Source organism: Polypterus senegalus, chromosome 5, assembly GCF_016835505.1.
Source record: "Polypterus senegalus isolate Bchr_013 chromosome 5, ASM1683550v1, whole genome shotgun sequence".
Taxonomy (NCBI): Eukaryota; Metazoa; Chordata; class Cladistia; order Polypteriformes; family Polypteridae; genus Polypterus; species Polypterus senegalus.
In genome coordinates, this window is record NC_053158.1 from 162670927 (window position 1) to 162687046 (window position 16120).

The 16120-nt window shown below is 34.9% G+C and overlaps 1 protein-coding gene across 1 annotated transcript in view; it reads left to right on the forward strand.

Moving 5' to 3' along the window:
• Nucleotides 1-768: 768 nt before the first annotated feature.
• cul2 (cullin 2) overlaps nt 769-16120 on the forward strand; it is a 93024-nt gene continuing 77672 nt past the window's right edge. The window contains exons 1-3 of the mRNA XM_039753562.1: nt 769-874; nt 4255-4394; nt 13567-13669. Of these exons, the coding sequence (XP_039609496.1) occupies nt 4276-4394; nt 13567-13669 (222 nt within the window). The 5' untranslated portion in view covers nt 769-874; nt 4255-4275. The remainder of the gene's footprint in view (nt 875-4254; nt 4395-13566; nt 13670-16120) is intronic.

Sequence of the window (16120 nt, forward strand, 5' to 3'; positions counted from 1 at the left end):
CTTCTCAGGTAGGTCCGTCTGTCTGCTGGTTTGTGAAAAACAGAAGTTACAAGGGTTTGTCTTTCAGTTGAACGGTGCTGTCAAGGAAGCTAACTTCTTATTCTTTGAGATACAGCAAGCATCAGGTGGTAAGCTGGAATCAGTCCTTCATGAGATGCGACCTCAGTTCCCCTCGGCCAAAAAACACAGAGAAGCACACCCTCTTTCAATAGACCAGATGCTCGTTTTTGACATGTGGGAAGGGATCGGAGAAAACCATTTAATTTACCGGGTGACACAGTTCACCTCCGCATACAGTACGTGGACAGTGTGAAGAGAAGTGCTACCAAGGTACAGCACAACTATTGTTTAATGCATACATAAGTTTATGTGTTCCGGTGATCGACTGTAAATGTCTAAAAATAATTAAGTCGTTTGACTTAAACTTCAAGATAATTGTGATTATAGCACATCCCGTGCTGCCTAACCAGCCGCTAAATGATACTCATCTATAAGCGTCAGAAAAAAACAAGTACGTACTCGGATATTTTGAATCTTACCAGCATCCGTAGTTTTGCCCATTCCATTAGATGTCCGGAAATAGGGGTTATTATGAAAAACGTTTTGATTGATCACGATTGTGTTAGATATTATTTTACAAAATATTGATGATAACAGAGATTTTGTAGAGTAGTCAATTCCCTGTCAAATTGTGAAAATAGCCGATAACTAAATTGACAACTCCGTGCCACTCTTCCTGCACTTCCCCTTACAGTTGTCACCATGGTTTCGCCTTCTAAGCAGGGTAATGGAAGAGGTGTAAGTGAAAGGGATCAAGTCAGTGACAGCAGATGAACTTTACTTTTTAAATTGCACCTCGTGTCATTGGCTAGAGGTAACTATCGCTTCTCTCACTCGCGCGGTTTGTTTCTGGTGTACTTGTTTTGTTGGAAGGAGAGGTCGTACGTGGATTATTTTTCTGCAGAGGGGGTTTAGGGATTTCGACTCAGACAGATCCAGACCTACATGCTCTGCTTTCGTTATCTTTCTCACTATGAGAGATGTTCGTTCTGAAGTTAGTTAGAGGATTTCCCAAACATGGTTACATTAACAAAAAGTTGAATCCTACGGCGTGTGTTCCTTCTTTATTTGTGATGTTGTTCTCTTGGAAGTCTCAACTCTCCTTTATATACTAGGCCTTATTGACCGTGCCGGCTGTATCCACTCTTTTGCTGGATGTCAAAATACGCATCAGTTGCCGAATGAAGATGTGCACTATGACATCGTCAGAGGTTGTTGCTCCCAAGATGTGAGCAGGAGGTTGCTGTTTATTAGAGATCCCTCGTCCGTGCTGAGCATCTTCTGAGCCCACCTGTGTTAAGTTTATCCAGATGATCCAGAATGCACCTGCTGGAAAAGGATTCCAGATCACATTAGTAATTGGTTACTGCTAGAAGACGTGATAGGGGTCACCGGGTTTGTAAAGGGTAGACAGACATTTTCTGTTAAAGCGGTGTATATCCTGAGTTGGCAGAGATTTCCTGGCATGTACTAAATACCGCCAAGGTATTACAAGTACTTGTTCGATTTTCTTGTAGAAGTAGTACCCTTTCGTTCAAAACTTTATCCATATATGGTGACTGTCATGAGATGTATGGAGGTTAAACTTTAGTGAAGGCACTTATATCTGCCACTAGTGTTTTCAGACTTGAGATCGTCATCATCTGAGTTGCTCTTGTGTTTGTTACCCAGCTTTAGAGTTCCAAAGAAATTAAGAGTTATGAGCATTGCTGTAAATGTAAAGTTGAGAGGTGTGGCATGGACTTCCATTCCATTACGAAACAACACAAAGGAGATGTATTTTAATTTCAAATCGTTTAACCTGGGGGAGAAGTAATACAACTATTAATCTTTGTTTGAATAGCACTCGTTTAAGTTGCAAGAATTTTGTTTATATTTGTTGTACATTAGTTTCATTCCTGTGATATATTTCCAATATGTGAAGGAAGCAAACAAAAGTAAGAAACTAGTCAGTAGTGAGCAGTGGAAATAAATCTAGTCTCATTTAGCATTAAAAATCAGTGTGAAGTGGAAGATCAATTTTTCCTGTGTAAAATGCTTAGTAAATGTTAGACCAAATTTAGTTATATACAGTGTTTTATAAAACACACAATCATATCAATCTTGATCATGACCTACCACTAAGTCTACTGTTAGCTTAATTAAATTACGGTGTTAACACATGGAACATTTCCTTCAAATCAACAAATAGTCTGATTACACATTTCAGCTTGTTTTTAAGTTCTTTGTAGTTTGTCTTTTTCAGATGGTCTGTGGTTATTTTGAGTATTCCACAATCTACAGTGCATTCTTATACACTCAAAAAGAGAAATTGTAGGAAGGTTACTATGTTTCAGTGCCGCACTAAATTATCATTTTCTTTTGTACCAACAATTTCTTTGTGATAACTGTTACCCAGAATGCTTTAATTGTAGGTAATTATAATTATTTGCATTAACAGCCTTTACAAAAAACACAATTTTAATCAAAAATAAAATGTATGTTCTGAAGTACTACCTAAACTAGAAAAGGCTCTCATATACATTTAAATTATAGATTTGGTTATATAAAATATTATTTATTAAATTTTTTTTCTTGCAGAAGGGTCTTTGTTAAAATAATTTCATAAAACTTTACTGAGACATATTGGAGTTTAACTGATAATGTAAGGGAAATCAGAGAAGCCGCTTGAAAAAATGTGTAGTAACTAGCTTCCACATTCACCTGACAGCTGGAAAAACACTACGCCCGTAATTCAATAAAAAGTGTCTTTCACTGATTCTTAACCTTTTTTGAGTCACGGGCCCTTTTAAGAATCTGATGAAAGCTATGGACCCCTTTCCCCAGAAATATTCACATAAACGCAACGTTACATGCAGTGAATGTAATGTACTTTATTTATCGAAATTTGATTGCCTCATACATATATGACATACACAAAGTATTATTAAACTTTAAAGTAAACAATCTAATAAAACACTACTTTTTTTATGAAAAAAGTAATGGCCACTCGTTATAATTATGAAGTACAATCCTCTTGTGCAAATTAAAACAGATCTACTAGTACTATGTTTTCTACTACCATTACTACTACTACCACTACATTTACTCTAAATCAAGCAATCCCGGGCTGTATAGTGAATATAAATGTTCATTTTTATGTGACCCTTTCGGACCCTCTGAAACCCATTTATGGATCCTCTAGTGTTTCACGGACCTCAGGATAAGTACCCCTGCCGTAGAGGTTCAAGGTGGTGCTCAGGTATCCTGTCTTGCATATTAGCAGATATATTAGAGCAGCATTATAGTGCAGTGGTTAGTGCTGTTGTAGCAAGGATCCTATCATCCTAAGTTTGAATCTTATACCCCCTTGGTTTGTTTGATGGTGTTTGCTTTTCTTTCCACATCTCTGTTTGTGTGTGGTTTATACCCACCCCCCCCCAACCACCCCCACCCCAAAGGGTAATCCAGTTTACCTCCCACATTCCAGAGTCAAGTGTTTGTTAAATTGGACTTTCTAAATTGGCCCAGTCAGTACCTGGCTAACCATCCTTGGGTTGGTTTATGCTTTGTGCCTTGTACTACTTAGATTCCAAGATCCTTATTTGTAAAGTTATCTTATAAACATATTAATAAGTACACATGGGTGGTTTATTATAGAATAGGGAAAATTAAAGAAGTAAACCTGGACTTATGGAAATGTGTGGTTTTGCATATATTCACAATAAATGTACTGTAACAGTAACAAAGTCTGAACATTGGGTTCTTAATCTTCAAAGATATCTTGCGCCTTCACTTTTAAGGTGGTAGTACCAAGCTTATAAGTTGGCATGAGGTACAATCAGTTGTGTTCTTATAACATTTGACCTGTTTCCTCAGACACCGCGCTTGCCAACCAACACGATATATAAATAGTCTCTCTTTACAGCTGTCCAATAGCTCAGATTATTTTGGGAAAGGGTTACAGTTAAGAAAAAGAAACTACTATGATATAAAAGGAAATCAGTATTATTATGTAATGCTTTTGTATAGTGTTTGAAACAATTTAAAAAAAGACAGGCAACATTTCAAAAGTGTATTATTATAAACTAATTTCTATTTTAAAGTTTAGAGAGTTGGTTTCTCAGTTACAGTTCAGTGATTATCTTTGAAAGAAAGGAATAACTGCCTTGTACCCGTAAAAGAGGCACACAGTATTTCTCTGTTTTCCTGCAGGTTTGACACCCAAGCCGTAAAATGTCTCTGAAACCAAGAGTGGTGGACTTTGAAGAAACATGGAACAAACTCCTGACAACAATCAAAGCTGTGGTGATGCTGGATTATGTGGAAAGAGCAACGTGGAATGACCGCTTCTCGTATCCTTGATATTTGTTAAGACCATCCCTTGTTACTGCTGTGTGGTAGTGGTGTTGTATAAGGAGTGTTGAGATAAATTCTGAAGTAATGTGTGAAATTTGAATTATTTTTTTCTTTTGGCATACTTTCTGGAATATATTGGGGACCAGTTTTTTAATCCTCACCTAAGCTTTTGTTCTTTTCTCTTAAGAAGAATAGTTCAAGCAAAGAACACTTTGGCAATTACTGGTGACAGTTTCTTTTTGATTAAGTTTAAAAATAACAAGCTGTGTACTAAATCAGTACTGTTCCCAATGTATTTTTCTCAAGTCAGAGAGATATAATTAAGGTGTACAGGCAGGAGCTGTATGTAATCACTAATTTTAGTGTTCTAGAGGTGGGGTAGCCTTTCCCTGTAGACTGTAGAATAGCTTTTGCTTAATTCAGAAAATGCATGATTTACGTTGGAAGGAAAAAGGTCTTGTGGCATGTGTCATCTCATGTTTTGAAATAATCCTCATTCCTATCCATACTTTTTATATAATTATTGTTAATGTACTTAAGCATTTAAATGGCAAACTTTATAATTTTTTTTCTACACACTTCTTCTGTTATTTCTGACTTACATTAGATCTTATTGATATGGAAATGCTGGACCATTTCATCTATTTTTGTGTCCAGATTAATGGTACAGAGTTTCAGAAAACAGTAAAAAGGTTTGGATTGATTGTTATTTTCTGTTTTACAGAGTGGTGATTAGTGCTGGGCGGTATACCGGTTCATGCCGAAAACCGTTTTTTATTTTTTTTATGATATGGATTTTTCTTATACTGCAACACTGGTTTAAATTGCCTAAACGACGTTCAAAATGTGGCGCAGCGGGAAACTGTTCAAGTGGGGACCTTTTTCACTGCTACACCGCTAAACACAGATTTATTGCACTAGGGCTCTTTTTCACTGCTACACCACCAAATAGTGGGCGGTAGCACCGCGCGGTAAAAATGGACAGAGAGCATTCCGAAACTGAACTAAAAGTAAAGTTGAACATGATGAAAAGAAGAACTTTTGCCGAAAAAAAGGAGTCATGTCCGTCACCTGCAGATAACTTTAGTTTTAAAAGGTCAGATGTGTAAATACTGTTTCTATACTACTGGATAATACTGCAAACCAAGTTGTACTTGTTTTCAATACAGTGTAATGTACCTGGGTAATGTGTAATAGTGTGACAACATGTTGACTTTATTCTCGTAATTTGTCATTAAAGTAGACCATCGTAAACTAAACTTCATCGTAAAATGAATATTTAATTTACTAGATTTTCTCAAACCCCGTCATACGTTATATAGCACATTAAATGCTTTGTGTTAAGTGATTCTTAAACTGACTTCTTCTTGCACTAAGAGGAGGTGCCGGTAGCGATCGCCGCACAGAATACATTCACTTCATGATCTTCCTCCTCTCTGAACATTTAGAATGCTAAGATAAATACTTAATATAATTTTCATGGAGAAATGCATTAAAGCATGCATTAATCATATGGGGGCACGGCGGTGTGCCTGCCTTGCATTTGCATGTTTTTCTGGTGGGTTTACTCGGCGTGCTTCAGTTTCCTTTCAAAGTCATGAAGGATGTGGGATTTTGTTGTGCTATATTGACCCTGCTAGTGTATGTTTTGCTTGTATTCATCCTGCATGTGTGGCACTGCTCAGAGATGGGCAACTCTGAATGGATGGCATAATTAAGCATGTATAACAAAGATATTTTTAAAGTTCTGAACACTCCGTGGGCTAAGTTTATAACTAGTTTTAATTTCACAAAGACGTTTACCGTGGGGTGATTGGTTATGTGGTGAAAGAAAAAGGAAGGAAGGAAAAAGGAACTGGGGTTTTGGTACGTCAGATAGAGACAGCATGCATGTAATAAAGAAGAACATGCATTGAATTCTGTGTTTGTGTCTCCGACCAGCAGATCAGAAACCCAATATCTGCACAATATTTAAGTTAAACCTGTGCGATAGCTATTCATACATCCAGTTTTTTGGAGCCTCGTCACACCTGCCATAAAGTTCTCTACACTGAACATACACCTGGGGACCCCTTACTGCGAGGGAGCAGCACTACCGCTTCACTGCCGTGCATATGTAATACCTGCTTTAATGCATTTCATCATGAAAATGATATCAAGTGTTTATCTTAGCATTATAAATTTTCAGAAAGCAGGAATATCATGAAGTGAATGGATTCTGTATGGTGATTGCTATCTTCTCTTAGTGCGGAGGAAGTCAGTTTAAGAAGCGCAGTGATTAACCACTGGGTCGGGGAATGTAACAACAAAACATTTAATGTGCTGCATTAATTTATGACGGGGTAAATTAAGTAATTGATTAAACATTGATTTTAGGAAGAAGTTTAGTTTATGACATTCTACTTTAATTATGATGTAAACTATGAGAATAAAGTGGAAATGTCGACTTTAATCTCAACATAAACAGCGAGAATAAAGTGGAAATGTTGACTTTGTTCTCGACATATAGTTTGTTTTTTTCTTCCCAGTATAGCTTAGCTTGAAGCAAGGTCCATATTAATGCAGTTTGCCTAAATGATGGTTCAGTCAAGATGTCATCACCAAGTTGCACTTGTTTTATTTTATTTTAATTTGGTGAATACTGTGTAATGCACCTGGGCTTGAAGTAATAGTGCAACTATCAGTAATAATACTATTATTTATTTTAATGTTATTATTTATTAGTTTAAATATTATGCAGTTTAATGATAATAAAGTTGTTTAAAAAGTCACTTTAACGTGTCAGTGGACAGAGATTGTTAACATTAACAGAAAGTGTAGTTGGTTTAAAAAAAATATTTACTATTTATTCCTTTTCTAAGACATATTCGGTGCAATACAATTTTTGACAAGCACTTCTGGATATTTTACTAAGTCTAAATGCCTCTTTGTATGGTTGAAAATATGTTGTCAAAATTATAGTTTGTTTTTGCAAAATTTGTTCAATAAAAAGGTTCTATATTTTGACTGCATCTGTCATGCAATGTGATACCTTCTCCATTAGTGCCACCCCCTTGAAAACTATCACTTTATGGGGCAATGCATAACTGTATTAATACTTGTGTGCACATTAAAATGTTTTTTTTTTGTACAATGTACAATAATCTTGACAGTGGAATAGGTTGTTCTTAGCCAGTAATTGCAGTGGAAAATGTGGTTAACATCCACTCATGCATGGGGAAAAAAAATACCGTCGAATACCGTGAAACCGGGATAATTTAGAAAAATACCGTGATATAGAATTTTGGTCATACCGCCAACCCCTAGTGGTGATGCTTACGTTTGTGGTCTATTATCTACAACATTGTTTTAAGATATGAATTTCCCCATGGGATGAATAAAGTATCTATCTATCTATCTATCTATCTATCTATCTATCTATCTATCTATCTATCTATCTATCTATCTATCTATCTATCTATCTATCTAATAGTTTTTCATGGTTGTAGACTTTAAAATGGTAAATAGATGTTTGAGGACTTTTTTTATATGTACTACTCTATGATTAAATTCATATTTTCAGTATTTCAGCCATAATTGTTTTGTTACACCCTAAAACTGCAAACACCTTATGGACTTTCCTTTTCAATGCTAAAAGCATGACGCTTGCATTTGAATCGCCAAGGGGTACCAAAAAAAATTGCACTGAAGATCACTCTAAACCTCTGCTGTGATGAGTGTGCTCATGTATTTTATTTGTATTTGAAGTCACTTCCTATGATCAGTGTATTTTTCTTGTCATACTAGGGGGCTTCGCTTGCTAACCCCCATTTTGTTTTTTCTGGATACACACTTTTAAGATTTTTTTTTCTTTGAATTGTTGCTATTTCATTAGTTTCACTTTTATTTCAGCACTTCTGTAAAAACAATATTTGTAATCTTTCAAGTCCCAACGTGCTGAATCTTTTTAATGAGGTCAGTGAGACGTGTTTAATGACTTTGTACCATAATTCAGGATAGGTTTCTCTGTTTGGAGTTTCAGCACAGACAAAATGATCTACATCATCAGCAGTTAATACTTTTTTTTGCAAAGTAACCAATAAATGCATGTGAAGTAAACTCCGTTTTTGAAATTCTCTTGACTTAAACTTCAAAGCTTATAATATTTACATACTTATGACATATCACCTGTATCCATATATTCGATCTCTATTCGCCTTTTAGTTATTTCTCTGAGTAATAATTTCTCTTTCTTTGTGCTAAAGCAATGTTTACTTTCGTTGTTTTGACACTGTCATTTTTTTCTGCTTTCATATTCTGTATTTTGCTCTGCTTGTGTTTCGCGCCTATGTTTTTTTTTTGTCTTTTGAATTCCAGCTTTCATTATCTCTAACCTACTCTGCATGTGTTTGGCCCCTTTGTTTTTTAACCTCTTTATGACGTTTTACTTTGTTTTCTATTCTGTCTTTTATTTCTGACCTCGCTTAATCCTGCTTTTTTTCAATGACACCTAGTCCGTGGTGATTATTTTTCCTTTTTCGAGTAATAATTTTCGTTGGTTTGCGTATTTTGCGCTACTGCAATCTTTACTTTCTTTTTTTATACTTTCTAATTTTCCTACTTTTCATATTCTTTAACTTTCTCCACATGTGTATTGCAGCAATTTTTTTTTTTTTTTGGAGCCTTTTGAATTCCACTGCTTTCATAATCTCTAACCTGCTCTGCATGTGTATAGCGCCAACGTCCAGATTGGACATGCTTTTTTTCAATTCCACTTATTCCGGGCTGATAATTATCTTTCCTTATTTTCTGAATTTGCACCTAGATTATTCTTTTTCTTTTTTGTCTCTCCAACGCTTTTGAGTTTCTTTTCTCCGCACTGCTTTCTTCTTCACTTAGTCGTCTACGATTCATTTATAACGTATTGTCCTTATACGCTTTATATGTGCTGAGAGCCCTGGATCTGTGTGTGCTCAAAGCCAAAATACTACTGAGTGTGTTGCTGTCTAGGCTCTTATTTGGTTGTAAGTTGGGCGTGTCTTGCAAGAATCTCATGTTCTACGTCATCGGGAGATGGTCCTGGGTCAATCTCTTGGCACAAAGTCTCATCTTTAAGGTCCCCGCGAGACGCTCCGTGGCCAATCTGTTTAGTCTTGCGGGTCTTTTAAGTGTCTTCCGTGATCTTAACTTGAAGATCACACCTCGTCTCCCTACTGTTTCTCTCCAGGATTTTTTTTTTATAACAGAGAGATTTTGGTATAACCTATTGCAAATGTTGTATAATTGAGATAATACTGTATATCAAAGATACATTTAAAAAAAATTCTTCGTCGATAATTACATTTTTTAATAGAACTTTGTGAAGTATGTGGTAGTAACAGATATGTCTAAATATGTTACATCAAAAAAACAAGTGTGTTTATTCTTTGCGGAATACAAATGTTTTGGAAGAACCAAGCCATAAATTCAGTGTTGTAGGATTTGTTTCACAATTCATTAATTTCTCCAAAACAAAAAGCTGGGCAAAAAATTCAGATACAATCTGGAAGAATTTTTGTAAAGCAGAGTGCTAAAAGACTTTGAAAGAGAATGGTTGGCTATCACACTTATTTCTAAAGGTTAAGTTTAACTTTTTTATGAGAATTTAGCTTTCAAAATTTATCTGCAATAAATTAAAACTTACAGCACCTAAGGTGTTGAGGTTACCTGATGCTACTAGCATTTGGCTACTAATAATAATCTAACAGGTGTATTCAGCTTCAGATTAATTCTGTTGATATGTATTGAAATAAAAACATAAACTTAATCTGAATGAGCATGAAGCCTTAGCTAATAGTTTATGCTTGTAATGCTCAGATCAGTCAGCTGCAGTTCTAAACAGACTGATTTCCATGACAAAAGACTCAGTCAGTCAATGGTAAATTGGTCGATCACAAAAAAAAAAATTTTGTTTATCTTCTTTTGTAAGCCTTATGGTAGTTTACTTACTGTGCTGCTTCATGCAAGGTATTACAGTAGTTGACACAGAGAGTAGGAAGGCCAACCTTATCAGAGAAACAGAAGGTTAAAACATTAGCCTTTACATTAAAGAAAGTGGAGTAATAAACTGAGAAAAAGGGATCAGATTAATTGTCCTGTGCATTTAAACAAAAAGCAGGAAATGTTATTTTAGTGAATTCAGAACTTTTGTTTTGATCTTTAATTTAAATGAACACTGCTTGTCTAAGTTTAGGTGATGGATGAGGTTGTTTTAAGTACAGCAACTTACATTTTAAATTAGAAAAAGAAGAGACAAAGAAGAATTTGAAATTGCTGCTTAGTAAACAATAGGGTTGCTATCTTAACAGCAAAATTTGTCTGTTTTACTTGTAAACTTGTTAAGTATGTTAGTTAGTCTTATGTCTCCTTGATAAAGTGCTATTTTGCTTGACTTCTCACTACATTCATAATGGCTAACATGGTACAACACCCTAGTACTACAGACATATAAATCTCTTTGTTATCCTTCATGTATTTTTAAAACCAAAGTTAGAATCCTGTAAACATTTAATATGTAATACAGTGGATATTAATACATTTGTTTACAAAAAAATAGCATTAAATTGAACACATTAATGCAAAGTCATTATTTTTCAGTGTTCTCTTTACAGTCTGGTAACTGTATTGTATCATGTGGAAATCATTTCACTATTTTCTGGAACTGAAGGATGTCCTTTCAAAGAGGCAGTCAATGACAACATGTTATGCATGTGGTGCAATTAAACTTTTTTTTGACACTTTTACTGAGTGTGATTATGAAGAATGCTGCACATCTCCTCTCTGACACAGTAACACTGAGGACTTTCAGCCAACGAATCATCCAGCAGAAATATGTCAGGAAACACTACTGGGGCGTCTTTATAAAAACGGCAATATGCCAGCATAATGCATCACTGTGACTCTTAACTGCCTAGTCACATGTTTTCTTTCTTTTTAATTCTCTTACTCTTTAGTCTTCATAGTATCTATCTATCTGTCTGTCTCTCTGTCTTTTTATTTATTGATTTATTTATTTAAAGAGTTTCAGAAAAGGCCTAATTTCCCCTGGATTCAAATAAAGGTCTGTCTATGTAATTGTTAGTAAAGTGCCTGTTAAAACTGTGAGACCAACTAGGACTAATTAATATGTTTAACTAAAGAAACTGAGCATTTCTGTAGTTGTAGTTGTAGAGCAAGAGAGACATGCTTAATTTATGCATTTTTGGATTTCTGTTAAGATGCCCTCATCTGTCCTATTTTATGTACTGCTTAATCCAGATTTGTGATTGGGGATCTCAAGCCAACTCCAACAGTATCTTGTAGGTCAAAAACCAAACAGAGTTACATTACATTACATCACATTAACCCACCCTCAGTCAGTCATACTGAGTTGATTTAGAGACACCAGTTTTTCTAACATGCATATCTTTGGTTTATTGGATGTGATCTGGGTTATTATAGGAATGTACAAATGCATCACAGTTACTTGTCTGGGATTTAAACTCAGTGAGTTGAGAAGCAGCAGTGCTAATCATTGTACCACATACCACCCAATGAACATACTTGACCATGTACATGGTGGTGTTAAAAATAATAAAATTGCTGCTTTTTCTTTCCTTATGCTGAAGAAATGCAGTTACTATGCATAGTTTGTTTCCTAACAGTTAAAATGTTTTTATCTCTTACATGCCATTCCTAGACAGTGTCTGGAACTGTAAATGACTTGCTGCTTTCTGATGCAATTGTCACTCGTATTATAGCGTGTTATTTTTACTGGAGGTCAAGTGGTGTACTCAAGGTTATAGAGAGACCAGACAGCTGCAGTGGCATGTACATTTCTTATCTTCACGTTTGCAGACATTAAATTCAAATCTTACACAGTAGCTAATCTAGACCTATTAACTCTTGTCAAATAAAATGATGCTTTTTCCTTAGATTCTGCGAATTAAGTAAGAATATAACACCACAAATGCAGTTTGTCCAGCACAAATCCATCCCACATGTCCACAAAAAAACAAAATCCTTAGCCAACAGAGGCAGAACAGGAGCACAATGATCCTTTAATGGTATGCAGTTCTCTGAGATAAAAACAACATCAGGCTTATAAAATGGATCAGTGCATATAAGTAGAGACTGTAACCTCACACGTAGTTAAGATGAATTTTGAAGGTGCACCATCACTTTGAGCAGTAACATGAATGCAAGTATAGTTTGAGTTGTGGGAGTAATAGCACAGTGAATTGTCATTTTCTAACTCACTTAATCCATACCAGGGTCGTGGGAGGCCTCGAGCCTGTCCCAGCTAGCATAGGGTACAAGGCAGGAACAAACCTAGGACAGGATGCCAGTCCACCACATTGCTGAATTGTGCTGTGGTGATCTTTTATTCACTGAACAATACTGTTTTAGGCATGGAATGTTGGACCGTGAAGATGCATACCTGACTTGCTTGGAGTGGCACCCATTGCCATATGTGGTAACAATACAAGTGGTATGCTAATTAATGCTTGTATTTTAAGCAGAAAAAAAAACCTCAGGACCCTGCTATAGCTACTTGCTTGAGTATTTTTCTCTTTATTAATTGTTATCCAAGTATATACCAAGTTTCACTTTATGTATTATGTATTATATATATATTTAAAATATTTTCAGATTTAATTAAGTATATACTGGTTTAATCTATATATATTACATTATTATATATATATATATATATATATATATATATATATATATATATATATATATATATATATATTGTATGGGTGTATGTTAGAATTTATTTTATGAACAGTTTAAATGAATGAATACAGCATTGATTAAATCAATTATTGATTTAAGGTGTGTTTATGTGGTTTGATGCTAAGCTTGGTAAATCTGTCCTACTGTATGCTTTATGAGTTTGTCTCCTGAAAATTAGTCAAGTATATGGTTCAGTTAAATAGAAATAATATAGTATAGTATGTATCCATTTGAGAAAATTAGCTTTATAAAATACTTGAATACTCTTTTTTTTAATGCATTTGATTTTTGCTAATAATTATTTTAAAAGTATTTAAAAATAATTTTAGTTCTAGTTTATTCTAAGGAGTGTACTGTTCAGTATTTCACCATAGTGTTTTTTTGTGCTCTTTTGTCTTACTCTTGAATATTCCTTAATTAAAATAATAGTGACATTTACGCTTTGTGTGTGGCATATCCAGAGCCTTTGGGTGAAAAATTGTACACAGAAACAAAAACATTTTTGGAAAATCATGTACGAGTGTTACATAAGGTAAGCATGTTTATTTATTTAATTGATGAATTCAAAGTGCCTAGTGTGCATGCTTTACCTGTAATCAGCACCTCCTATGACACTGTCACAACTAAAAGAAAAGATCTGATCTTATGTTGAAAGCTCAGTTCACTGCTGATTTAAGATTGTTTAGCTACAATTTAAATTCAGTGACTGTCGTTGAAGGCAAAGATAACCTCATACTGTTTTCTTCAATATACAGGTACAGTATGATAATAATGCTTATTAGTGTTTATGTAAAGTTACAGCAAATCCCTTTTAATTATTTTTTGTTTGCTTTCTTTTTTCATGTGTTACTTAAAAAACAAACAAGAATAAGAATTCCATTGTATTAGTTTGAATCTGTACAGAATTGGCTATATTAGGCAATTACAAGAGGCAGATTTAAATGATTCAGTAAATGCTGCCACAGAGAAGTATGAAAAGAAATTAAATATTCTTTATTACCTATATACATTTTTAGGAAATATTTATATGTTATTAAAATTAACTAAACATAATGAAAAATGGAATACAAGTTCACATAAACACTCTTAAATATACAATACATAGATGAATATTGTGTTATATGTATAATTTGTACGTGACAAATAAGATTGACTTTGGAGGCTCTTCCTTATGCCTTACAATAAGAGCACACATCTAGTATTCACAATATTTTTAGAAAAAAAATATACTTGTGCTTATTGTTAAGTTTAAAAAGTTTATTGTGGATATTAACTTTTCAGTGCTTTCCTTTGTTGTGCACTGTTGCTTTTATCTATATAGCATAGTTTTGCAAATCTGGAAATGGCCACTTCAACCTGAGAGAGGCATAATTTAAGAGGCAAGCTTTACTTGTTTTTTGTTTTTTTTGTAGTAAGACTCCTTGGAATTCCTTTTTGTACTTGTTTTCTCAGTATCATAATAATAAAAAGAGAAATTGCACTCTTGTGCATATTTTGTGACATGTAGTACAGAATAATATTGTGCAGTTTTGAAGTTTTAAATGCAATGTTTAGCACCTATTGTTCTTGGTCATAGCTGACAGCAGCCAGGAAAGCTAGGTGTTTTTAGCTTTGATGTTGCACTCCTGTCTGCAAGTGAATGAAAAAGAGAGCAGTTTATGCTCATGACAGTTTGATTCCTTTAGTAACAGCATTACCATGGCATTTGGAATAAATCACTAAGAAGGTCTGAATATAGTCAGTTGCTCAGGCAGCAGCTTCAAGAACAAGGTTTTGTTGCCTACATTTGTGGCATTTGGTGGTGTAGTCATTCATAAGTCCATTGTCAAGATATATTAGTGACACCTGTTTGTTTGGCTGCCAAACTAAGTTGGATGATGAGTGAAATGGCTGATCACAAACAATTTGTTCAGCATCTGACTTTCAAAACCTTACAGTAACCTAGTTGTAGTGCTGCTTAGCATTAGATATTACATTAATTCGGCTAGGCACATCTTTTTTTACTGAGATCATCCTGTAAACAGAGAGCAGTAAGGCTAGCTTTACCAGAGTGAGATTATATTAGCCTTAACATTAAATAAAGTGTAGTAATAAACTGAGAAAAAGAATTCAGTGAAGCTGTCCTGTGCAGTTTGACAAACAACAAGAAAAGCTACTTTAATGAATTCAGGCTTTTTTTATTTTGCCCTTTCATTAAAATGTGCACTGCTTGTCTGGGTTTGGATGAGGAGTGAGATTGTGTTAAGTACAGCTTAAATTTTCAATTAGAAAAAGAAGAATTTGAAATTGCTGCCTAGTAATCAATAGTTTTGTTAGCTTAACAACAAAATTAGTCTGTTTTACTTCTAAACTTTTTAAGCATGTTAGCCTTGTATTTTCTTGATAAACCTCTCACAGACTTTTGATACTTGTGCACCTTTTTTAAAGATTTGTACTATTATTACTATTATTGTTTATTATTTGTGTGTTTGTCATACAGTATATGTTTTAGTAAGAGACAAGTACAGTACAGTAAAATGGTAATCCATATTTAGAATTACACATCAAGAATTAGGAATGTCAAGCTGGTACACTGGAAAAACAAACAAAAAAATTATAAATACAATGCGAAAGATGCCCAGACACAGACAGACACGACACCAAATGTCCACAAACACACGTTTATTTACAGTTCTTTTCTTAAACACAGCACACACAGTACACTAATCACCATAATGATAGCTCAGTCCTTTTCTTCCTCCTTCCATTACTCTTCTCTTTACTGCTGCCCTCACTCCTCCACTCGTAAGCTCTGTCCTCTGCCTCATGACTCCGGCTCGCCGCATGGAGTGAGGTGGCCCCTTTTATAATGATGTGCTCCAGGTGCTCCATGATGATCTTCCGGCAGCATTTCCGGTTGTGGCAGAAGTGCTGCAGTCCAGTGCTCCATGAACCTCCGGGTGCCCTCTGGTGGTGGCTATGGGCCCCAACAGGGTTGAGCTTC